Genomic DNA, 25,622 nt, shown 5'->3' with positions numbered 1-25,622 from the left:
CCCAGGCAGAAAGCTCTCGGATCCAATAGCGTGATGGTCTCTCCTCCGTGTACTTGGAGTGCTTGAGGTGCGGGACCCTAAAACTGGGCTTCTACCACTGCAAAAAATGCCTGGGTATAGCAGGACACCGACAGATGTTTAAGTATTGAATATAATTTCTAGCGAGTGGGAAATTGTTCGTTTGGTAATAGTGATGTTGACCATTTTTGTGAGGTCCTGCCATGCACCAAAAAGCAATAACTCACTGTCTTCCATGTGATGTCTCACTTAACCCTTCCCACAAGTCCAAAGAGGACACTGAGGCTCACGTAGGTTAAATCACTCTCCCAGGCTGCACAGCTGGGAGGGATTCTGGATCCTGTCTGCCTGTAGTACCAACCAGAGGGACAGTCACTCTAATCTGGTATGAATGACCTTACGTCCATTTTTCCCTACTAGGAGTCTACTCGATAATGACCTTTGACCAAGTCAATGGAATATTCCTTTTCTGGGGTCCGCCGTACCACCAGGACACTAAAGTTAGCATTTGTGTTACCAGGAGTACCACTGAGATAGGGGTTAACAATCCCAGTAACACTGTCAACAGTCTTCTCTGGGTTTGACCTTTAACTAAGGTCAGCTCTTTGCATCCCTGGATCCGGATGGTTGACTCTATTCACTGCAATGCTCCATTGTATATGGGGGGCTTTATATAAGCATCCTCAGATCTTAGTTCTAGTCCTGCTAGAACTCATCCCCCGTGGATAGCAAGGGTCAGCCGCAGTAAAAAAAAAAAAAAAAAAAAAAAAAATCACTAGAATTGGCCCAAATACATATTAAAAGGAGTATCTTTTCCTTCTTTAAATTGTCCTGCTACATCATTTGTTCAAAGAAAATATAATAAAGGGGGAAAAATGACTTGTAGCTATGTTCGTTCCAAATTGAATACTTTCAAAGGAATATTTTTCAATTTGTCAAAAGCATATCAACAGTCGTAAAAAAATTTTATATCCTCTGGCATCATACTCTCACCCTTGGGAATTTATTCCAAGAATATATTTTGAAAGAGGCTAAAGCCAATATGCACAGATATTTTTGCAGCATTATTTATATTGGAAAAAATCCAAACATCTAATAACAGGGGGAACAATTTTGCAAATCTTCGTACATCAACTTAACAAAAGTGTAAGCTGCCACTTATAATCATACATTTTAAAAGGTTGTCATACAGCAAGAAAGTGCTGTAGAATTTTAAAGAGCAGACTACAAATTCTACCTATTCTATAAAAATTATATAGGCATATGCATGCCAAAAGGAAACCATGAAGAATTAGAACTGGTTGACTTTTTGGTCTGAAATTACTGGGGTTATTTTATTGTTTGTATTTCTTTTTGTTAAAATGTGTGTGTTCAATGAATGTTCGGGATCAATACCCTCATTTGTTCACATGTTAGGTCATTTTTATTTTATTTTAGTAAGTTCTTTTACTGCCTATTCCTATTTCTGCCATAAATTATGGCCTTGGTTGTACTGTGAGTATATAGTGCCTATTCCATAAATATATTTACTTGCTGTTGCATTAATAGTATGCCTTTCCTAGAGCAGTGTGCTTCTCAGCTTTTAAAGGGCATGCATCTCAGTGGGGGATCCTATCAAAATGCTGGTTCTGATTCAGTCGTTCTGGGATAGAGCCCAAGAGTCTGCATCTCTCATAAGCCCCCAGGGCTGCTGGCATGGCTGGTCCACAGCTCTGCTTTGTGTATGAAGATGCTGCTGACCAGGTGTCAGGCGTGTTATCTTGAAAGGGAGTCTTAGATATTCTCCCCACTACGTCCATAACTGCCTCGGTAACATTTCTAGCAATTTGGGGGCAGGGGGAGGGATGGCTAAAGATGACTCCATGTTGTGGTTATGAAATAAAGATGCCGCTATCTCATTATCAAGCCTGATGCTCAACCTCCGTAAGCCACTCAACTAACTTCACTTTCGTCCATCAGCAGGAAGGACCAGATGGCTTTCGAATAAGTGATTCTCTGTGTATGATACAGAGAGTAAGAAAAGATCGTCTATGGTAATCATGCTAGCAAGGTTCTTTGACACAATTTGGAACCCGATTAAAAAGTTGAAAAATCCCATCTGTGTTAAGAAAAGCTTCGCCTTGACTTTCTATACTTGAAGAAAAATCTTGGCCATGGCCATGAATCCTTAAGGAACAGTGAGTGGTGTGAAGCAGCATAGAGTATTCTCTTTTTACCGAATGTAAGGAAGCAGAACATTTTCTAAAACTGTGGAAAAACCTTTTTAGGTTTGTCGATGCATAGGATACGGTGGTGTAGAGAGACCTTTGAATTCGAACCGTACCAATGACTGTCAGAACTTACTGTTGTTTTGTGACGATAACAGCGCATTTCCCCCTTGATTCTCCCCAGTCACTGAAGCTGGGTTTGGTGCTGATATTGGAATGGAGAAATTCTTCAACATCAAGTGTCGAGCTTCTGGCTTGGTGCCCAATGTCGTGGTGCTGGTGGCGACAGTGCGGGCTCTGAAGATGCACGGAGGCGGGCCCAGTGTAAGTGCCGTGCTTCGTTTCTAGTAAAACAAACTTCTTAATTAAGATGAAGCAGAGCTGAGCCCTTGAAACATTCCAACCTGTGTAATCACCACAGTTTTCTAGAATGTCTCCTTTTTCACAAATCACCATTATGGGGCACTTAGAGTTCAGTCAGATCAACTAATTAGTCACACCCACCAAGTTATTTCTAAACAGTGTTTTGGAAAGGAACATCGTGTAACCACGTTTTAGTACCAAGAGGCTAAACTGAAATTTATGTCAACATTTTCTAACCCCGTGCTAATGGGAGGAGGGAGGCTCTGCTTCCTGAATGAAGAACAGAAGGGTTCGAGTGATTGCTTTTGTGGGTGAGGTTTTTCAGTGTTTGTACGGATCAGTTTTTTTTTTTTTTTTTTTTGGTTCCCTGATGCTATATCTCATCAGATTTCATGTAGCACTATTTTCCTTCTGTGTCTGTTTATTATGATTTCACTTTATAACTGTTAGAGCACCGGATTCGTTCTCAGAGAGCTTTGCTTAGAAAACCCAAATTCTCTTTTAACATTTTAAAAGACTCGATGTGAGCCTGTCTTGCCATGTATAGAATTCACGTACATCTGAAAGGATTCTTTTCCTGTCCACAGCAAAGGTGTAGGGTTTTTTTTTCTTTTTTCCTTTTCATTTTGTTCTTAGGGATTTTCAAAAGGAGAATAAGAAATGTTGCAGTGGTTGCTCATTTTCTTAAACATTTTGTTGGCGTGTAATTGACTCACAGTGTTGTGTTTCAGATAGACAGCAAAGTGAATCCGTTATAGATATACTTTGCTTTTCAGACGCTTTTCCCATATAGGCCACTACACTGTATTGAATAGATTTCCCTCCCTATATGGTACGTCCCTGTTACTCATCCATTCCATACATAGTACGAATTATGCATCTGTCAGTCCCAATGCGCTAAGTTATCTCCCACCCCCGAACGTTTCCCCCTTGGTACGTGTGGTTTCGAAATCTTTGAATCTGCTTCTGTTTTGTGAGTAAGCTCTGCATTGTTTTTTTCATTAGAGTCCACATATTAGTGATCTCATATATTTGTCTTTGTCTGACTGACTTCAGTTTGATTAATGATTTTTGAATAAAAGTTTAGAGTTTCTTTTTCTCTTCCGCGATTGATACATTACACAAACTGCCAAATCTGATTTCTTCATTGATGTGCTGTGTACACAAATACCGCACCAATGATTAATTGCATAGCGTAAACAAATAACAAGTGTGCCATTATGAAACACCACCATGGGTCTTGTTTAGTCATCTTGGCAATTCTTTGTTCGAGGAGAGGGAGATGTTATTTCACTTTACAGACAAGGACGCTGAGGTTTGATGGGTTTGGGGCCTGTGGGCAGTGTCATCAGCCCAGCCAGGTGTCAAATCTGAGGCCTGGGGTTGAGACCCTCCACTTTTGTCCAACATGCAGAGCTGTGTGTGAATAAAGGGTAAAATCTTTACTCTGAATCCCAAATTCACTCGTTAATACCAGACACTTGAGCACTTCCTTTTAGCTTAGAACTTCACCATTATATCAAATGCAAGACCAAATCAACAGATATTATAGTAAATCCTCAAGAGTTCTGATGTTGTTCCAAACACCTCTTGCTACAAGCACTCCTTGAGTTCAGACTTCAAATCCGTGTTAACTTCCATTTTCCAAAAAAAACCTGTCTCTCCCTTTATAAGATAAATCTGATATTCTCTTTCCCTGTTATGCGCTCTGAAAATTATCCCAATCCAAGGGCTTTAGTACTAGAGAGAGCTTAGAAACTGTCGAGTCCAGTTCAGTCTTCACAGAGCTAAAACTACCGAGGTGCAGGAGGATTCCAGGTCTGGTTTAGCATCGTACATCTATGTGGGGACTAATCAGACATGAAATCAAAGTCTCTTGACTCCTAGTCCGATATTTTCCCACACTCCAGTCTGTCTGTGACCTGTAAAAATTCGCTGCCTGATTTATAATCCTGTTTGTGTTCATCGTAACGCATGCGCTCTGTTTGACGATGGCTGCATTTTCTGCTCACCCTAATTCTGGGTACCTCTTCCTTTTCCATGTAAAGTCATGGTTCCGAGCCAGTGATGATTGTAACAGGGCCTGAGATTAGTAGGCACAGAGGTGGGTGGAGGGTCATACAAGAGGAGCATCGGGAAGCCAGGGAAATTTAGCATTCTCCTGCTGCACTCCACTAGGGCTTCTGCTGCTGCTTCTCATTGTTATTATTTTGGCATTTTAGGGCCACACTCGTGGCATATGGCTAGTTCCCAGTGTCAAAATGGAGCTGCAGCTAGCTGCTGGCCTATGCCACAGCCACAGCCACAGCCACTCAGGATCTGAGCCACGTCTGCAACCTGCACCATAGCTCCCCGCAATACTAAATCCCTGACACACGGAGCGAGGCCAGGGATCAAACCTGCATCCTCATGGATTCTAGTCAGATTCATTATCGCTGAGCCACAGCGGGAACTCCTCCTACTATTATTTTGAATGCCTAGTTGTGATTCTCCCTACTCAACTCTGAATTCCTTGAGACTGTGTTATATTAATTTGTGTATCTCTCATGCCTGGCATAATCTGTATCAGGGAAACATTTTCAATAATTGAATAATAAAAGAACATTGATCTTCATCCTCTATTCTCTATTATCCATCTCATTCCTTCTTACATGAAACAACTCCATAGTAATATTTTTGATGCATTTTAATTTCTACTTCCTTTTGATATCATTCCACAAATAACCTAACTGCCTCTTATGTTTATTCAGCTTGTTTTTTTTTTCCATTTTTTGCACAGTGGAAAATCCTATGACCCTTGAACTTGTCCATTTTAGCCCCAATCATTTTAAATTCATATCCTGTCTTCCAAAGGGCTGACTATTCTTGGTGCAGTAGAACTAATACTTGGGGGATTCTTTTTAATTAACCCCTTATTTTTTATTTTTTATTTTTGGCTGCGGGCCTGGCGTGTGAATGTTCTATAGCCATGGATCGAATCCAGGGCAAAGCAGTGACCCAAGCCACTGCAGTGACAACACCAGATCCTTAACTAGCTGTGTCACAGCAGAAATCCTATGATTCATTCTTTTAAAACACAGTGTCTTGGAGTTCCCACTGTGGTGCAGAAGGATCCATGCTGCATCTAGAGCTGGGATGCAGGTTCGATCCCCAGCCCAGCACAGTGGGTTAAGGATCTGGCTTTGCCACAGCTGCTGTGTAAGTCAAAACTTAGATCTTATCCTTAGCCAGAAAAATCCATATGTCACGGGGTGGCCAAAAAAGAAACACGGTGTGCTGAGGGGGTACCTCCACAACCAATAGGATATGTACTTATATAAAGAGATTTATTGTAAGGAATTGGCTCATGCTAAGTCCAAAAATCTACAGAGGGGGCCAGTCCTAGAGAGTCAGGAGAGCCAGTGTTCCAGTTCCAATCTCAAGGCAGTCTGCTGGAGAATTTTCTCTTGCAAAGATTTTTTGTTGTTATAACAGGATTTCAGCTGATTGGATATGGCCCATTACAATATTGGGGGGGCAATCTGCTTTCCTCAATGTCTATCGATTTAAATGTTATTCTCATTTAAGAACACCCCCAGAGAAATATGCAGAATAATGTTTGAAGACGTATAATAATAATATCTGGGTATGCCATCACCCAAGGTGACACAGAAGATTAACTGTCACACTCTACTGATTTTTGGTTTGTGATACAGTGACCAGACCTAATTTTATTTTTTCAGTATCAGTAACCACCTGGCCTAGCGCTGTTTATTTAATTAATCCTGCCTATCTGATCTTCAAGCCTACTTAGTGATAAATCAAGTCTCCATACATGTGTAGGCTTTTTTGCACCTCTGTGTGCTTGCACTGGTCTATTTATACATGATCGTGTCTGTGCTACACTGAGAGCCTGTAGGGCACTGGACCCTGGTAGCTCTCTTTCTTCAATGTGCATGGTCTGTTATTGGCTTTTTTCACTTTTCTATGTGTTTTTGAATCTTTTCAGGACTTTTCAGTGTTTTTATTGGCATGCCATTAAATCACTAGAGCAGCTTTACGTCTAAGAACGGGGGATCTCTCTTCACTGATTCAGGTCTCTTGACATGTATTTTGATAAACATGAACAATTTATTGCACAAAGGCCTCCTGTATCCTTTTATAGATTTGTTCCATGTGCTTTGTATTTTGAAATAGTTTAACAGGTTACTTCTGGGTTCACATATATATAGGAATATATATATCATATTCATGTATATATGTATCTCCAATGACCTCCCTAAATTTTTTTAATGAGCTATAACTGACATTCATTATATTAGTTTCGGATGTACATTGAAATAATGTTCAATATTTGTATACATTGTGAAATGATCACCAATAATTAATGTCTGTCACCATACATAGTTTAAAATTTTTTTCTTTTCCTTGTGGAGTACTTTTAAGATCTACTCTCTTAGCAACTTTGAAATATACAATACATCATTATTAACTATAATCGCCATAATATATATTAAATCCCCATGACTTAAAAACTTCTCTCATTGGAGTTCCCGTCGTGGCGCAGTGGTTAACGAATCCGACTAGGAACCATGAGGTTGCGGGTTCGATCCCTGCCCTTGCTCAGTGGGTTAACGATCCGGCGTTGCCGTGAGCTGTGGTGTAGGTTGCAGACGCGGCTCGGATCCCGCGTTGCTGTGGCTCTGGTGTAGGCCAGTGGCTACAGCTCTGACTGGACCCCTAGCCTAGGAATCTCCATATGCTGCAGGAGCGGCCCAAGACCAAGAAATAGCAAAAAGACCAAAAAAAAAAAAACACTTCTCTCATTAATTGTTCTAATTTAGCTATAGATACTTTAGACATACTATGCGGACAACATGTATGAAAACAGTGCCTGTTCTGTTTCTTCCTTTCTAATCTATACTTTTTTTCTTCATCAACCATGTGTTTCTAGCTGCAGGGCAGTATTAAATAGGAGTGGTGATAGCACGGCCTGTGTTCTTATTCCTGATCAGAAAGAGAATATGTTTAATAGCTTCTCCCCAAGTATGATGTCTTCTGTAGCATTGAAGTTGATGCTTTTTATCAGGTTAAGAAAACCCCCTTCTGTTCCTAGTCTGCCAGGCTTTTGCACTGAATAGATACTGAATAATGGTATTCCTCTATTGAGATGATATGGTTTTTCCCTTTTTTTTTTTTTTTTTTTTGTCTTTTCACAGCTGCACCCTTGGCATATGGAGGTTCCCAGGCTAGGGGTCTAATCAGAACTACAGCTGCCGGCCTATGCCAGAGCCACGGCAATGCCAGATCTGAGCCAAATCTGTGACCTGCACCACAGCTCACGGCAATGCCGGACCCTTGACCCACTGACCAAGGCCAGGGATCAAACCCGCAACCTCCTGGTTCCTAGTTGGATTCGTTTCCACTGCACCACGATGGGAACTCTGGTTTTTCTCTTTAATCTGTTAATATTGTAAATTAGTTACAGATATTAAATGAACCTTTTATTATCTTTTTTATGTATAATTAAATTTTGCTTATTGGATTTCTAATGTTTTAAGAAGAATCTTTGCATCTGTATTTATGAGTGACATGTTAGCCACATAAAATAGAGAAGGATTCCTTCCTTTTTATATACTCTGTCAGGGATTTTATAACATTAGAATAAACTCTTTATTCAAAGACCAGGAAGAAGTTACCTGTAAACAAAGACCTGCTGTGTAGCACAGGGTGATCTACTCAATACTGTGTAATAACCTATATGGGGAAAGAATCCGAAAAGGAACAGATACAACTGTATGTTTTGGTTTTTTTGTTGTTTTTGTTTTTGGGTTTTTTTGTTTTTTGTCTTTTTGCCATTTTCTTGGGCCACTCCCGCGGCATATGGAGGCTCCCAGGCTAGGGGTCAAATCAGAGCTGTAGCCACCGGCCTACGCCAGAGCCACAGCAACGCCAGAGCCACAGCAACATGGGATCCGAGCTGCGTCTGCAACCTACACCACAGCTCACGGCAACGCCGAATCGTTAACCCACTGAGCAAGGGCAGGGATCGAACCCACAACCTCATGGTTCCTAGTCAGATTCGTTAACCACTGCTCCACAACAGGAACTCCAGATACAACTGTATGTATAACTGATTTACTTTGCTTTACACCTGAAACTAACGTAACTTTCTAAGTCAACTGTTCTCCAATGAAATGAATTAAAAAAAAAAAAAAAAAAAAGGAGTAAGAAGGTACCCTGTAACACTGCCTAGACCTTTTGTTTATCGGTGAGGGGTAGATTTTTAATTGCAGACTTAGTTTTTTAACATATTCTGCTAATTTATTTATCTATCTATCTATATCTGTCTATTTACTTATTTATACTTGGGAGCCCAGCATGCAGAAGCTTAATGTGGAATCTCAGCTCCCAGACCCAGGGATTGAGCCCTGACAACAGAGTGAAAGCACCAAGGTCCTAACCACTAGACAACCTGGGAACTCCTAGCTGCAAGCTTACTTTTTTTTAGTGAGTCGAGAACTAAGTTCCCTATTTCTTCCTAAATGAGTTTTATATTCAAATGTAATTAAGTTTCTCTATATCTAGTTATAGTATTTTTTGCCTCCTTAAAACAAAAACAAAAACAAAACCTCTTACCAGTATATTGTCAGTTTTTTTAGTCTTCTTTTTTTTTTTTTGGTCTTTTCTAGGGCTGCACCTGCGGCATGTGGAGGTTCCCAGGCTAGGGGTCTATTCGGAGCTGTAGCCGCTGGCCTACACCAGAGCCACAGCAATGCAGGATCCGAGCCACGTCTGCGACCTACACCACAGCTCACGACAATGCCGGATCCTCAACCCACTGAGCAAGGCCAGGGATGGAACCTGCAACCTTATGGTTCCTAGTCGGATTTGTTTCTGCTGCACCGCAACAAGAACTCCAGTTTTGTTAGTCTTTTAAGAACCAACTGTTGATTCGTCCATCCCCTCAACTTTTTTGGCATTTGTATACAAACCCATTCTTTTTGCTGTTACCGAATTTTTGATTTTCTAGAACTTTGTTTATGGACAAGCTCAGCAATGCCTTTAAAGTTCTTTTTTAAAATCTACCATTGTGGCTGTTCTAGTTGAAGGGTTTGCTGTGTGTTTCAGTCTTCCCCGATGTTGAAAAAAAATCTGAAAATATGCTCCCTTACTCTGTCAAAAAACCATCCATCTTAGAGGTAACTTTGCAAAGCATTTCTAAGAATCTCAAGGCCTCTTTCACTGAGAAGAAAATCACCATGTTGTCGGTGAATGAAAATGTCTAGCGTTTCTACTGAAACCAGTTGCTGGTGACAGGGCACAACCGGGTGGAACTGGGGAAAGACAGTGGATTGGGGTTCCTGGCATTGAATTTGGTCATTTATATCCACATCCCCGTTGTGCCTCTCATTTGCTGTGTAACTGTGGGCAAGACACCCCCCTTCTCTCCATGTCAGTCTTCTTATCTTTGAGTTGCCAACCCCATAGGTTTCTTTTAGAAACTAGATTAAAATGGGGAAAGAGGGGAGTTCCCGTCGTGGCGCAGTGGTTAACGAATCCGACTAGGAACCATGAGGTTGCGGGTTCGGTCCCTGCCCTTGCTCAGTGGGTTAACGATCCGGCGTTGCCGTGAGCTGTGGTGTAGGTTGCAGACGCGGCTCGGATCCCGCGTTGCTGTGGCTCTGGCGTAGGCCGGTGGCTACAGCTCCAATTCGACCCCTAGCCTGGGAACCTCCATATGCCGCGGGAGCGGCCCAAGAAATAGCAACAACAACAACAACAAAAAGACAAAAGACAAAAAAAAAAAAAAAAAATGGGGAAAGAGTAATAGCCATTATTTTTAAATGATTTAGACTTTATTTTGAATGATGATTCACTCTATAAATCACGTATTAATCATATTGTGAGTCCCCTTTTATGTCAGAATAATGGGCAACAATATGAAAGTTCTTAATCCTGGCTCAAATTAGAATGGGCTGATGCGTTTGGGGGTTTTGGTCTGTTTGTTGTTTGTTTTGTTTTGGGGGGCTGCACCTGTAGCATATGGAAGTTTCCAGGCTAGGGGATGAATCGGAGCTGCAGCTGCCAGCTTACACCACAGCCACCTCAACTCGGGATTCTTAAACCCACTGAGCAACGCCAGGTATCGAACCCACATCCTCATGGATACTAGTCGGGTTCATAACCCACTGAAACACAGCGGGAACTCCAGGAGTTTTTAACTATCAGTGATCATGGATCCCACTCCCAGAAACCCCGGACTCACTGGTGAGGGTGGAGCCTAGGCATCAGTGATTTTTTTAAAAGCATCCCATAAGACTATGTCCAGCCAGAGCCACCACTTAGTTTAAAAAGCACAAAATATGCTTTTTTTTTTTTTCCCCTGGAGGAAGTGCTTCATTACAGTTTTGTCCCATTAGTCAAGACCACTGATCTCACCTAGGGGTTGGGGAAGATGGAGCTTTAGGGGCATACATGGATGACCTCACTGGAGGAAGCTGTTGTTGATTGGTTGGCAGTGGGAGGTGTGTCCCTCTCTGCTTGGCTGACTTTTTTTTTTTTTAATTACTCAGTGAATGTATTACATTTATAGTTGTATAATGATCATCGTGAGCCAATTTTATAGCATTTCCATCCCAAACCCCCAGCACATCCCCTCACCCCCATCCTGTCTCCTTTGGAAACCATAAGTTTTTCAAAGTCCATGAGTCAGTATCTGTTCTGCAAAGAAGTTCATTGTGTCCTTTTTTCAGATTCCACCTGTCAGTGATAGCATTTGATGTTGGTGTCTCATTGACTGACTGACTTCACTTAGCATGATAGTTTCTAGGTTCATCCATGTTGCTAAAAATGCCATTATTTCATTCCTTTTAATGGCTGAGTAATATTCCACTGTGTATATGTACCACAGCTTGATCCACTCCTCTGTCAATGGGCATTAGGTTGTTTCTCTGTCTTGGCTATTGCAAATAATGCTGCAATGAACATTGGAGTACATATCTCTTTTCGAGTCATGCTTTTCTCTGGATAGATGCCCAGAAGTGGAATTGCTGGATCAAATGGTAATTCTATTTTTGGTTTTCTGAGGAATCTCCATACTGTTTTCCACAGTGGTTGCACCAATTTACATTCCCACCAACAGTGTAATAGGGTTCTCTTTTCTCCACACCCTCTCCAGCACTTACTGTGTGTAGACTTTTTGATGATGGCCATTCTGGCTGGTGTAAGGTGGTACCTTTTAGTGGTTTTGATTTGCATTTCTCTGATAATGAGTGATGTTGAATATCTTTTCATGTGTTTTTTGGCCCTCCATACGTTGTTTTTGGGGAATTTTCTGTCTAGATCGTTTGCCCATTTTTTCACAAAAATGTGCTTTTTAAATAAACCTTCCTGCAAAGGGATGATTATTTTTCTTTCAGTAAGAAGTGTCATAGGATTATTATTAATTTTCGTCTTTTCTTACCCCAGGTAACTGCTGGTGTCCCTCTTAAGAAAGAATATACCGAAGAGGTAAGAGCGACTTTAAAGGGCTTATGTAAAGGATCATTCAGATCCAGTTCAGCATTGGCCAGCAGTTGCATCTCAGTCAGGGAGTGGGTCCTTCACCCGTGGCCTGTTAGAAAAACGCGTTACTGATAATCCAAGAGGAAACGGATGGGGGAAGGGATAAAATCCATTCAACTGACTCTCCAGTCTTAAGAAATGGTGAGTGTTGGAGTTCCCATCGTGGCTCAGTGGTCAACGAATCCGACCAGGAACCATAAGGTTGCGGGTTCGATCCCTGGCCTTGCTCAGTGGGTTAAAGATCTGGCGTTGCCGTGAGCTGTGGTGTAGGTTACAGACACGGCTTGGATCCCGCATCGCTGTGGCTATGGTGTAGGCCAGTGGCTACAGCTCCGATTAGACCCCTAGCCTGGGAACCTCCATATGCCGTGGGAGCAGCCCAAGAAATGGCAAAAAGACAAAAAAAAAAAGAAAAAGAAAAAAGAAATGGTGAGTGTAGGATTTATATCCACTTCCCTACCCCTGGGCAACCATCAGTGTAGGCCTCCAGGACTCTAGCACAAAAACAAATATGAAGCTGATGTCCATGTATTCTTTTGATGTAGAAGAGATTGACTTTTGGAAGGTAAACAATTGGCTTTTGACTTGAATGAGTAGACAGACTTTGATTGACTGGCAGCAGTACCTCTTAGCTCCTACAGGTGGCGCCAGGGATTTAAGCAGGGAGTAGCTGGTGCTCCTTACCCTTCCAGGGGCCTTCTGCCTTCTTGTCCACCAGCCCACAAAGCGTGGGCATGTTGCTTATGTCCTGGCCGCCAGTCAGCAGCAGAAATAGCTGCCTGGCTCAAGACCCAAATATGCCACTGGATCTAGAATAATTTTAGACTTTATTTGGAAAAATGAGCCTCCTCCTTTTGCAGCCATATTTTCTTGGAGAAAAACCGTGATTTATGGTCTTCTGTAATAGCTTCCAGAACAATAACGTGAGCATAGACCAGAGTGGGCCTGCCAGTGGCAGATTCGGTGGGAGGTGATACATGGGTGTCTCGTTTTCTTACAGAACCTCCAGCTGGTGGCAGACGGCTGCTGTAACCTAAAGAAGCAAATCCAGATTGCTCAGCTTTTTGGGGTCCCTGTTGTGGTGGCTCTGAATGTCTTCAAGTAAGTCTAGCATCTTACTTTCAATGGAGTCGTATCACTGGGCCACCCTGTGAACTGCATCTGTGTTTTGAGGATGTTTGGCCTTTTCTCTGCTTCATCCAAAAGGCCGAAGGATGTTTGGCCTTTTCTCTGCCCATTTTATTTGTTTGGTTGGTTTTGTTTGGATTGGTTTCACTTTCGCAGAAGTGTTCTCAAATGTTATCAGGGGAGTGAAATCTATAGGGACTTACCATTTCTTTGGCTTTTTTTTTTCCCCTTCTTCTTAATTCCACCCAGCATTTTTGACTGAAAGACTGTGGATGATCAAAGGGATGTGTTACGGAATTTTCTCAATAAAACCCTTTAGCAACTTGAAATATTTGAGTCATGTTGGAGAGGATTTTCCCCCCATGCTTTTCTTAAGGTCTGATTTATTTGAGCACAGTGAAACCACTTTTGAAGTTTAAAATATATTCAGTGTTTGGGAGCAGAGTTCTGTATAAGCAGTTAGTCTTTCTTTTAAAACATTGCTAAATGAATACAGATGCAAAACCGCAAACATTGTCATCACCCAGGACCGACACCCGTGCGGAGATTGACTTGGTGTGTGAGCTTGCGAAACAGGCCGGCGCCTTTGATGCCGTCCCCTGCTATCACTGGTCAGTTGGTGGGAAAGGCTCCGTGGACCTGGCTTGGGCTGTGAGTGAAGCTGCACATAAAGGAAGTCGATTCCAGTTCCTCTATGATGTGCAGGTAAGATCCACCACGGTGATGATGGTTCCTCGCATTTCTTGCACCTTAACTATAGGCCAGGCCCGTGCTGAGAGCTTTGCATGGGCTGTCGTGACAGCTCTGCAGAGAAGAAACCCAAGGGAACGTGGTTAAGCCATCTGATGTGATCCTATTGACATGGGGACTCTAGTCTTTGCCCCCGAGCCGGTGCACTGCGCTTAGTGTGGAGGGGCCTTGGAGGACAGGGTTCAACAGTGAACACTCAGCGTTTGCACAGAGACAAGACTTTCGAGTAACTTCATAAGGCATGGCATAGCATGGACGGTGGTTTCCTTGTCCTCTTCTGCTTTAGCCCCTTTCTATTGTGGTTTTCTTGAGCTGTCTCATATATTTTTTAAATTTTTGGAGGTGCAGTGAAGTACATATCAAATTGACCATCTGTTCCATTTTTAGCTGAGTAGTTAGCTCACCAGTGTTGGTACCTTCACCTTGTTGTGCGGTCACCATCCTTCTCCCTAGTTCTTGTTCATCTTGCAAAACCAAAACTCTGTTCCCATTAAACCCTCACTCCCCATTTCTCCTCTGTTCCTGGCAGCCACCATTCTCCTTTCTGCCTCTGAGTTTAAGTATCTCATACCATTGAAACCATAAAGTATGTCCTTTTTTTGACGGGCTTATTCCCTGCCTCAGGTCCTTCAGGCTGCTACAAGGAATACCATAGTAGGGGGTGGCTTATAAACAGCAGAAACTTATGGCTTGGTTTTGGAGGCTAGGAAGTCTAAGATTGAGGTCTGGTGGGAGCCTGCTTCCTGATGCATGGACGGCGATCTTCTGGTTGTATCCTCCTAGGGTTCAAGGGGTGAGCGTGTTGATCTCATTCGTGAGGGCTGCACCCTCATGACGTAATCACTGAAGCCCCACCTCCTAATACCATCAACATAATCATCCCAGGGGCCTCACATCCGAATATACCATCCCACTGGGGACTAGGCTTCACCATATCAATTTAGGGGACACAACTCTTGAGTCTGTATCATTTACTCAGCATAATGTCCTCAAGGTTCATCCGTGTTATTGCAGAGACAGCAACATGCAGTTGCTTTTTTTCCTTCTTCAGGCTGAACAATATGTAGGTATAAGTCCACTTGGTGTGTGTATGTGTGTATGCTACTTTTTGTCTATCCATATGCTATTCTCTGTCAATGGCCATTTGGGTTGCTTCTGCCTCTTGGCTATTGTAAATACTGCTGCTATGAACATGTATAAAAATATCTCTTCAAGAGCAATGAAAAGGTTCTTTGGGGTATATTATATGCAGAAGTGGAGTTGCTGGATTATCTAGTATATATATATATATTTTTTTTTTGTCTTTTTTTGCCATTTCTTGAGCTGCTCCTGCGGCATATGGAGGTTCCCAGGCTAGGGGTCGAATCGGAGCTGCAGCTGCTGGCCTACACCACAGCCACAGCAACTCGGGATCCAAGCCTCATCTGCGACCTACACCACAGCTCACAGCAATGCCGGATCCTTAACCCACTGAGCAAGGCCAGGGATCGAACGCACAACCTCGTGGTTCCTAGTCGGATTTGTTAACCACTGAGCCATGATGGGAACTCCTGGATTATCTAGTATATTTTTAAACACAGCTGGATAATGAGCATTCAGTCAGAATATCTGAACTTCCCAGGATCTCCCTCCTTTCAGTTTATCTTTGTTCCCATCTAGGGAGTTCCCTTGTAGCACAGCTGGTTAAGGATCCAGTGTTGTCACTGCAGCAGCTTGGGTCGCTGCTATGGTGCTGGTTTGATGCCTGTTCTGGGAACTTCTCTATGCTGCATGTGCAGCCAAAAACAAGCAAACAAAAAAACCACCATCTTTGCTCCCACCCAAGCATCTCCATTCTAAATTTGCTGGCTCCAGCTCTGGCTATTGGATTTGTCCTCACGGATGGTCCCTGATTGTCAGAGGCCTCTCCCATCCCCTCATCCCTCACAAATTCTGTTGGTCTTGAGTCTAGAGCTGCATCATCAAGAGCATGATGATAATTTTATGGATAAGGCTCCCGCTGAGGGAAGAATTGTCATGTGCCAGGCGTTATGGACACTGTGCTTGTTAACTTCTTTAGCCTTTACTTCGCTGTTGGGTAGAAACTGTTGATGTTCTCTCGTGGTGCCTATCAGAAAATTAAAACAAAAAGTGACGAGGAGTTCCCTTTGTGGCTCAGTGGGTTACCAACCTGACTAGTATCTGTGACGATGCGGGTTTGATCCCTGGCATTGTTCAGTGGGTTAAGGATCTGGCGATGCCATGAGCTATGGTGTAGGTTACAGATGCGGCTTGGATCCCGTGTGGCTACGTCTGTGGTGTAGGCCAGAAACTGCAGCTCTGATTCAACCCCTAACCTGGGAATTTCCATATGCCTCGGGTGCAGCCCTAAAAAGCAAAAAAAAAAAAAAAAAAAGATGAATAACCAGCCCAGTGTCCCATAGCCAGACCGAGGCACGGCTGGTGGGGGCGAGGAGGGGTACGTAGAATGATGGAGGCTGCCATTCAGAATCTAGTACAGTGGTGGGTAGTGGGGTTTAGGATGGGGGGAGAGTCTTCTCAAGGGGGCAATTACTGAGTGGCCCACCTGAAGACGAAGGATGACAGTGACAGGCACAGAATCCATGCCGGGTGGGGCCGTCGTAGGCCCTCGGTAAATGTTTGTGGAAAGAAGCATTTCAGGACTGAGCTGGGATGGTTAGCCCAGAAACGATGTCTCCTGTTCAAAGGCCATTTGATCAATGAGCGACTCCAGCGTGTGCCTTGCAGAGGGTGGTCGTGGTCAACAGGGGTTTGGAGAGTCGGGGCAGGGTAAGGATGGGAGGCCTGGGGTTTGACCGAAAGAAACATGTCCTAACTAGAATCTGAGTTCTCTGGAGATGTTAAGAACAATGGAGCCCTGCAGTGGGCACATCACGGGCACGCAAGCCACTCAGGGGCTGTTCCTCCCTGTGCCCTGCTGCCCCGGGGAGCCCTGCTGGGTTGGTCGAAGCACCTGGCAACAGCTCTCTCGGCCTTTTTCCACAAAACACTGTCAGCAGGCCCTCAAACCATCGCCCAACTCTGGTCGGGAAGCACCCCCGCTCTGAGTGGCAAAGGCAGCTTTGAAATGAATCATGTCACAAAGCGTGGCTTTTTTGAGGAAACCATCCAAGGTGAAAAGAAGGTCAGTAAATAGAAGCGGGGTTTTGTGAGTTAGGCTGAGACCTGCACTCACCCTAAGATGAACCCTTTTTCTTTCCACCAGTATTTTAATTTTTTTTCCTGAATTCCCATTCTTTGCAGATAATGCCGTTAAAACACCTGCTCTTCTGTAAAAAGGGGAACAATTTTGTAGTAATATGGCCCAGAGTTCTCTATTTGATAGGATTCCAGCCTCTTTTGCCCACATACTCTACACCCTTTTCTAACCCAGAAATTGGCTTTGAGCTGCGTAATTGTTTCTTAGATAATCAGCAGCACAGCCTATTGCTCCGTGACAGTTTGTGAAAAGAGCTGTTGCCGCTTCTGGCTCCCCATCCTGTCTCCCTAATAGCTGTGTCCGTCACACTGGCAAGTCCATTTGAGATAATAAAAGACCATTTGCAGACTTGTCCTCTAGCAGTATAGACATCTGAATTCATTGTTGCCATCAGGAACGGAGGCTAGGGCTTTTTTTCCCCTTCGATTTCGTGCATAGTCAGTATCAGAGAACCATTGTAGACTGAGTAATGGTTTTATTGAAATTCTTTTAATTCCCTTTGATGATTTTTTTTTTCCTCCTCCACAAGTAACCCTTCCAGGCTTTGCAGCAGGATAGGTATAGGATCGCCCTACAGGGACAAAGAAGGGATAAAATGCTTTTGGATAAAACATGCTTTCCCTCCCGCACCCACTGGGCTCCTGTGTGCCTTTTGCTATCACCCCAGACCCTCTTCCACCAGGACTGTATTCAACGCAGGATGGATGGCGCATTTCCTGTCCAGCCCCACCCCAGGCTTGGGTTACAGACAAAAGACACCAGAGAACATTGGAGGAATAAGAAATAGCCTAGGAGCACAGGGCATGATTGTGTGTCTATGGGGAGGAGAACCCCAGGTAGAAGGAGCAAGGGCTCAAGAGAAACAAACACCTGACCTCAGAGTCACCATCGTGAGGCCAGACAGCTCAGTGTCACAGGCTTTAGGATGACAGGTCCTTTAGTGAAAGCAAGAAACAAGCTGCAGAGTTCCCGTCTTGGCGAAGTGGAAACAAATCCAACTAGGAACCATGAGATTGTGGGTTCGATCCCTGGCCTTGCTCAGTGGGTTAAAGATCTGGCATTGCCTTGAGCTGTGGTGTAGGTCGCAGAAGTGGCTCGGATCTGGCGTAGCTGTGGCTATGGTGTAGGCCAGCAGCTGTAGCTCCGATTCGACCCCTAGCCTGGGAACCTCCGTATGCTGCGGGTGTGGCCCTGAAAAGACAAAAAGCCCAAAAAAAAAAAAAAAGAGAAGAAAAGAAACGAGCTGCTCTTCTGACCTGGGAATCACGGAACTTTACAAAACTGACCACCATTCTCTCAAGAACAGTTCCGCACCTCTTTTACCAGAGTAACTTCTAACTCAAGAGCAGGCGGATTTTGCTCCCGGTACTAGAGGCAGCTGTTGGTTAATTTAGAATAGTAATTTTTAAAATATAGAATAAAATATAGAATAAGAGGCAGCGGCCAAATTGCTCAAGGGCATTGATCATTTGAGAATTGATATCGTTAACCCTGAAATAACACTGCATCTTTTCTTCTCAACCCTTTCGGAGGATCACAGACCCCTTCCTTGAAGAAACTGTTAGAAGCCTCCCTGCCCCCCTCCAAACTCATCTTCCCTAAGACTTTTCCTCTTCTGTTATTACTTTTGACAATTATACCTTTATATTTTACCAGTATAATATCTCCATATCTGCAAACACCCAGGAAAATAGTATAGCAGATGAATACACAAATCTGTATTTACAGTTTATTAGCTAACGAATTCTTCTTCTGTACATTGTCTCTCTCATCCAGCCTCATGAGGGTGTGACTCACCTCTGCCTTTTAAATGTGGAAATGGGACCTCAAAGAAGGTGAGGGACTTGCCCCATGACAAGTGGACACTTGATGAAAGAAGTAACAGGTTATATATATAGATAAACGGGTGGGACTTTGGGGTCATTCAGAATTGAGTTCAAATCTTGACGAGACCTCCCACTCCAGGTATAAGTGTGGGCAGCTCTTCGAGCCTCAGCTTCCTTGTCTGTAAAATGGTGTTGATATTAACACCAGCTTCACCTCGTTGCCGTGGGAACCAAGGCTGGGACCGTGGAGGCGGGGTATCGGTGCCAGCTCTTGCTCGCTGCTTTCCCTTCAGGAAAGGAATGGGTTTCCTGAATTGACTTTCGAGGATCGTCTTGAAACTCAGGTAATTTTGTCAGGCTCCAGGGATGGTTTCCTGCTTAAGTGGGTTAAAACCAGCCATTGGAATCTCCCGGTGCACCAGGAAAAGAAAGGGACCCCCAGATTAAAGGAAGACATTTAGCACTCTTTCTCCTCTAGAATTGGGAGCCATTAGCGATAGAATCAAGTCAGTCACTTTGGCAAAGAGTGTGTGGCACCGCAAGTCACCATCCAAATACTGATGTTTATATCGGGAGTGAAGGTTGAAAACTGTGTCCACGTCCCTCTGTATCCGTCCTCTGACTTGGCAAACACTTTGAGGTGTAGCTTTGACAGCAAGAGAGGATGGTGTTTGTTTTTCTTAAAAGGTCTTTCCTGTTCCTTGTGTGAAGCCATTCTCTTGATCGCAGCAGGGCTGGAATCAAGGGAGATCAAAACAGACCAGGAAGACTCTGTCTAGGGCCATGGCCAGCATCCTGAGTTTCTGAACTGTTACCCTTTCACTGCCTGTGTGTTTAGGAGTGTTTTCTGTCCTGCTGGCAGGGGTCTGGGGAGCGTGGGGCAGTGGTTGGTTACTGAGGAATTATGTATGTATCTTATATTTCTTAAGGATTCAGACCCCTTGTTGGAAGGGTTTTGAGAGCCATTCTTTAATTGGACCCAGAGCATTTGCAAACAAAGCCTCAAATTTTGAAATACTTATACTTTTGTATAAGAACTAGTATGTATCTAGAGTCTATGTATATATGTATGTGTTTTTATTAAATTGTGGTAAGGAGTTCCCATTGTAGCTCCACGGCTTACGAACCCAACTAGTATCCATGAAGATGCAGGTTTGATCCCTGGCCTCGCTCAGTGCGTTAAGGATCCAGCCCTGCTGTGAGTGGTGGTGTAGGTCACAGATCCTGCACCAGCAGCTTGGATCCTGCGCCGGTGGCTACAGCTCCCATTTACACCCTAGCCTAGGAACTTCCACAGGTGTGGCCCCCAAAAGCAAAAAAATAACAAATATACGTAATATAAAATGTCCCATTTTAATCATTTTTTAATGTATAGTTCTGTGTATTTAGAATTTATAAAAATGTGTGAATTCATACTATATGTACATATAGCTTTCTTTCATTCATAGAGTTTTAAAACTTAAAGTGATAGCTGTGCACATCTCCGAATGTCTTTTGTTTTTCACAGTACTTGCCAAACCACACTCTAAGGAGAAGGGATGCCTTTGTCTCTGTGCCCTTGTCCCCGTCCCCGTGTGCTGTCTCCCTCTCAGGTCCTTCGACCTCCTCTGCCTCTTTCCTCCGTGTCCTCAGACGTGTCCTCCGCCTGCCTGTTTCCACAAGTCCCTTCTACAGCTCTCTCCTTTCCCCCGTTTGTGCATTTGAATGTTTGGCATGTTTCCTAGGAAGCCACTCCTAATTTTTCCAATCAGCATCTCGTTTGGAAATCTGTGTCTCTCCGTGTCCTCTCCTGGTCTGCTTGCTTCCTCGTGGTGGAGCGCGGGTCATCCATCCTGAGCTGCTTCGAGCCCCTCCGCTCCTCAGCCTCTTCTCCTCCCACGCGGTTTTCCTGATTCAGCTCCAAATTCTCATAGTCTCCGAACAACACCCTTCTGCAGACACACCTCAGATCTCTATCAAAACTAGATTCTTCAGAGTTCCCTTCCTGGAATCCACAGTTAACAAAGCCGACTAGGATCCATGAAGATGTGAGTTCGATCCCTGGCTTTGCTCAATGGGTTAAAGATCTGGCGTCGCTGTGAGCTGTAGTGTAGATCGAGGACGCAGCTCAGACCCATGTGGCTGTGGCTGTGGCCGGTAGCCGTAGCTCCGATTTGACCCCTAGCCTGGGAACTTCCATGTGCCGAGGGTATGGCCCTAAAAATAAAAAGCAAAAAGCAAAAAAAAAAAAAAAAGCAAAAACTAGATTCTTCAATACTGGCTTCCGTCCTCTCCCTGGCCTGCAATATGTCACCTCCTCCCAGGTGCCTCACCCATCTGTGTTTGACCGGTCTCTTCAGATCTGAACCTATTGTTAGATCCAGCCCAGCTTTCTCGGTGCCTGCTTTTGAGCCCTTTGTGATGCTGGCAAAGCGGGCCCCAGCTTTGTCTCTTTGAAGCTGGAAATAGCACCTGATGAGAGAGGAACAATGGTCTGTATCTGTTACACTTGCGCGTGTCATAAGGATGCCTATGATTTCGTGTAAGTGCTTTCTTCTAAACACGAAAAATGGATTGTCGCTAGAGCGAGTTTCTAGAAATGGGTTGTTTCATCTAAAGTTATGAGTAGAGCGAGAAAGACAGGGATGTAGAATGAACTGTCAGGGTCCCACCACCTGTTAGTCAGTCCCCTCCTGCCACCACTTCATCCATCCCCTGGCCTTTCTGCCTTAAATCCTGATGGCACGACACCACTCCGTAGGGAAGGTATCCATTTTCTCAGATAAAAAGCAAGCAGCGTTATTCACGTATTATCACAGGTGTGTTCAAGGCCATTTCGAAGAGAAAACCTTAGGATTGGAGGAAGTCAATCCAGCACAGGCTTCGAAATACCCCAGGATCCGAGAGGTTAGGGCTTTGGGGTTTTTTTTGTTTGTTTGTTTTTTGTTTTTTGTTTTTTTCAGTCATCACTTTATTTCAGAACATGATTTCTTTTTCCTGTCCTGAAAATCATTTACTCTGCTCTTGAGTGAGACTTTTAACCGTAGACCAGAGGATTTTCCTTGGGCAGCACGGCCCCAGGAGATGAATGAGGGGAATATGACCCTCCACGTGAAAACAGCCCGAGCTGCGCCTCATGCTCATTCATACGAGGCTTGTAACACCGAGCTTTCTAAGTAATTTTAGGCCAGGAGGGACAACAGGTGTGTCATAAAATACACACACGTCATTCAGCCCAGCAGGTGCTTGGCCCCTATCGGCCCCTTGCCCCTCCTTTGGGCCAGATCATTAAAATCACCTATTCCTGTATAGCCCTTTCCTTTGGCGTTGCTGTCATGATCACCCATGTGAATTCCTTATCCTCATTTCACAGGAACCAGTTGAGGTTTTCTGGCCATGAATCTTTCTTTCTTTCCCAGATCCCCGTAGCGCCTCCATGCATCCCGACTGCCTTAGGAGTGAGGTTCCTCTGGGATGCTTCTGGGTTGCCCTGTTGCTCAGGGCCAGCGAGCCAGCAGGAATAGCTGCTCGGTGAGCCGGCTCATGGCAGTCGGCACGTACACCTTTGGTCGCGCAGAGGTGCTGGTCTCCAGCCAAGGATGTGCTTTGTGTCAAAGATACAAGGGTCTCTTGTTTTCAGTCACAATGAGGAGCTGCTCCCATGACACTAGGAGGGGTGTTGTAATGAAGCCCTCACTACAGGCTAGATGGTTTCATGTTTTACTTTTCTTTGAAGTGCAGGAAAGGCTATTTACTTCCTGCACTTGTAGGTTATTTAAAATTCATATTTAAAATACAAAATACAAATTGAAATAATTACAGTGTTTCCAGACATTTCTGGTCAACTTACAAGTTGATTCATTGATTCTTCTCTCTAAGTTATTTTATGGACAGTGGAAGACTTCTCATTGATATCAAACATAAGAACATTTGGCTTATATGAATTCTACTCTGTGGCCTTGGTAAAATAAAGGAAGAATGTAGTTTTCATTCAGTGTGGTTGCCAAGGAAACAATCATGTTGGAACCAACACTTCAACAGTTCTGTGCTTAAGAGAGAGCGGAATACTGGTGACAGAGCACTGTCGTGTGTTCGTGGGTCTTCTAAGAGAGAGCCCTTCAGGGCTGCTGACCTTCAAGTAAGATGAGATGCCTTAATACATCTTTATTTTCTTCAGTCCTAGCAGGTTCATTTTTTAAAATTGAAGTATAGTTGATTTACAGCGTTGTCTTAGTTCCAGGTATGTAGCAGAGTGATTCAGATATTGTTGTTTATTTTAAATACAGCAGCATGTATCTGTTAATCCCAAACTCCTGATTTATCCTTCCCCCACACCTTTCCCCTTGGCAGCCATAAATTTGTTTTCTGTGTCTGTGAATCTTGCTTCTGTTTTGTAAATAAGTTCATTTGTATCATCTTTTTAGATTCCACGTATAAGTGATATCATATGATATTTGTCTTTTTCTGTCTTGCTTATTTCACTTGGTAAGCCCATCTCTAGGTCCATCCACGTTGCTGCGAAAGGCATTATTTCGTTCTTTTTTATGGCTGAGTAATATTTCATTGTATATATGTACCACATCTTCTTTATCCATTCCTTTGTTGATGGATATTTAAGTTGTTTCCATGTCTTGGCTACTGTGAATACTGCTGTGAACATAGGGTACATATATCTTTTCGAATTGAGAGTTTGGTCTTTTTCTGGATATGTACCTAGGGGTAGATTTGCAGGGTCATATAGCAACTCTATTTTTAGTTTTTTAAGGAACCCCCATAGTGTTCTCCAGAGTGTCCAGCAGCTTCATTTTGAACTTTTCTTCTTTTTTCTTCTCACAAAAAAATTATTATTATTATAAAATTTGTCACTGCTTTTTTGGAATTTGTAGATTAATTTTATTCCACTAAAAAGCAGATCTTCAATCATTTAATTAATGATTCCAGTGGGCTTACCCAGACCTTTTCAAAAAGGATATTCTATCTAACTTAGAGTAACTCAGCTTCCATGAGCCTGGATCAACACATCTACAAGATGAATGTCGTGAAGAGTAAAGGCCCCACATTCTCCAGCCTCCCACCTACTTTCCTGGGGTCTCTGGGGTTCTGGCTGGGCAGACACTAAGTAAGAGACAGTAGACGATATCACAACCAGTCCAGTCAGGGTTTTTTTCTATAGTTATGCTGCCCAGCTTGGTAGCCACTGGTCATAGGAAGCTTTTTAAATTTAAATTTACTGGAGTTCCCATCATGGCACAGTGGAAACAAATCTGACTAGGAACCATGAGGTTGCGGGTTCGATCCCTGGCCTTGCTCAGTGGGTTCAGGATCCGGCATTGCTGTGAGCTGTGGTGTAGGTCTCAGACAGGGCTCAGATCCTCCATTGCTGTGAGCTGTGGTGTAGGCTGGCAGCTGTAGCTCTGGTTCGACCCCTAGCCTGGGAATCTCCGTATGCCATGAGTGCAGCCCTAAAAAAATAAATTAATTAATACAGCAAAAATAAATAAATAAATTTAAATTAACTAAAATGAAGAACTCATTTTCTCAGTTGAACTAGTTGCATTTCAACTACTTAATAACCACCCGAGGCTGGCGGCCACTGGACTGGGAAGCGTGGTTGTAGAACATTTTTGTCATCACAGAAAGTTTCCCTTAGACAGCTCTGTTCTAGAGTGTTTTAATTATTTTTATACTTTTAAGAGGTTTGGGAGGAAATTAACGTAGAGTAAGGTCACAGTTCCATTCTAGGGGATGATGGGGATTTAACACAGTTTTAGTTCCAAAATGATCAAAGATCCTAGTACAGACGCCAGGCTCTGTGCAGTAGCTTATGAGTATGTTGAGCAGGCGTTCATGTTACAAATAGAATAGCCACTCCTTCCAGAAGAAGTCTTTGAGTTTGCTGCCATTCACACCTTCATGTGTGCCTTAATTCTTGTGTGGAGTAACCCTTCCTTTTTATTGCTTGTTAAAGTCTTTCACTTCCTCAGAGTTCCTGTTGTGGCTCAGGGGGTTAAGGACCTAGCATTGTCTCTGTGAGGATTTGGGTTCCATCCCTGGCCTTGCTCAGTGGGTTAAGGATCCGGTGTTGCTGCAAGCTGTGGCATAGGTTGCAGATGTGCCTTGGATCCTGCGTTGCCTTGGCTGTGGCTGTTGCCTCATCTGCAGCTCCGATTCAGCCCCTAACCCAGGAACTTCCTTATGCTGCATGTGCAGCCATTAAAAAAAAAAAAAATCCTTTCATATCCTTCTGTATGACAGTTTCTTCTTACATCTTGCAGCTTTTACTGATTTCCATGCCTTCTCCTGGAATCTGTGATCTCACGACTTTAATGGTAGCATTTATAAAGAGCCTCTATCACACACTCCATTCTGTCATAGTTTATTGTGTCATTGTCCCCACTTCATCAGATGTTCTTTGTACGCAAAATTCCCAAAGTTCTTTGCACACCATGACATCTTGAAAGTACTTGCCGTGGATGGTTATTCATTCAGCAGATGTTTGTGGAGTGGCTACCATGTGCAGGCTGCTATTCTAAGACATCAGGGATATGTGGCTGAAAGAGCTGGCAAACAGATAAATTAGTAAAT

General features: G+C 43.5%; 1 protein-coding gene across 3 annotated transcripts in view; it reads left to right on the top strand.

The window, feature by feature from the left end:
- Nucleotides 1-25,622, top strand: part of MTHFD1L (methylenetetrahydrofolate dehydrogenase (NADP+ dependent) 1 like) — a 190,682-nt gene that overhangs the window by 104,481 nt on the left and 60,579 nt on the right. For all 3 annotated transcript variants that reach the window (XM_021086779.2, XM_085023849.1, XM_085023856.1), the window contains 4 exons: nucleotides 2,410-2,549; nucleotides 12,039-12,080; nucleotides 13,135-13,235; nucleotides 13,790-13,967. In XM_021086779.2, coding sequence (XP_020942438.2) covers nucleotides 2,410-2,549; nucleotides 12,039-12,080; nucleotides 13,135-13,235; nucleotides 13,790-13,967 — 461 coding nt within the window. The remainder of the gene's footprint in view (nucleotides 1-2,409; nucleotides 2,550-12,038; nucleotides 12,081-13,134; nucleotides 13,236-13,789; nucleotides 13,968-25,622) is intronic.

This window comes from Sus scrofa, chromosome 1 (assembly GCF_054392235.1).
Source record: "Sus scrofa isolate SSC_HxYL_T2T_F1_AM1 chromosome 1, Sscrofa_HxYL_maternal_Yorkshire_Landrace_v2.0, whole genome shotgun sequence".
Lineage (NCBI taxonomy): Eukaryota > Metazoa > Chordata > Mammalia > Artiodactyla > Suidae > Sus > Sus scrofa.
This window is presented reverse-complemented; position numbering and strand designations above follow the sequence as displayed.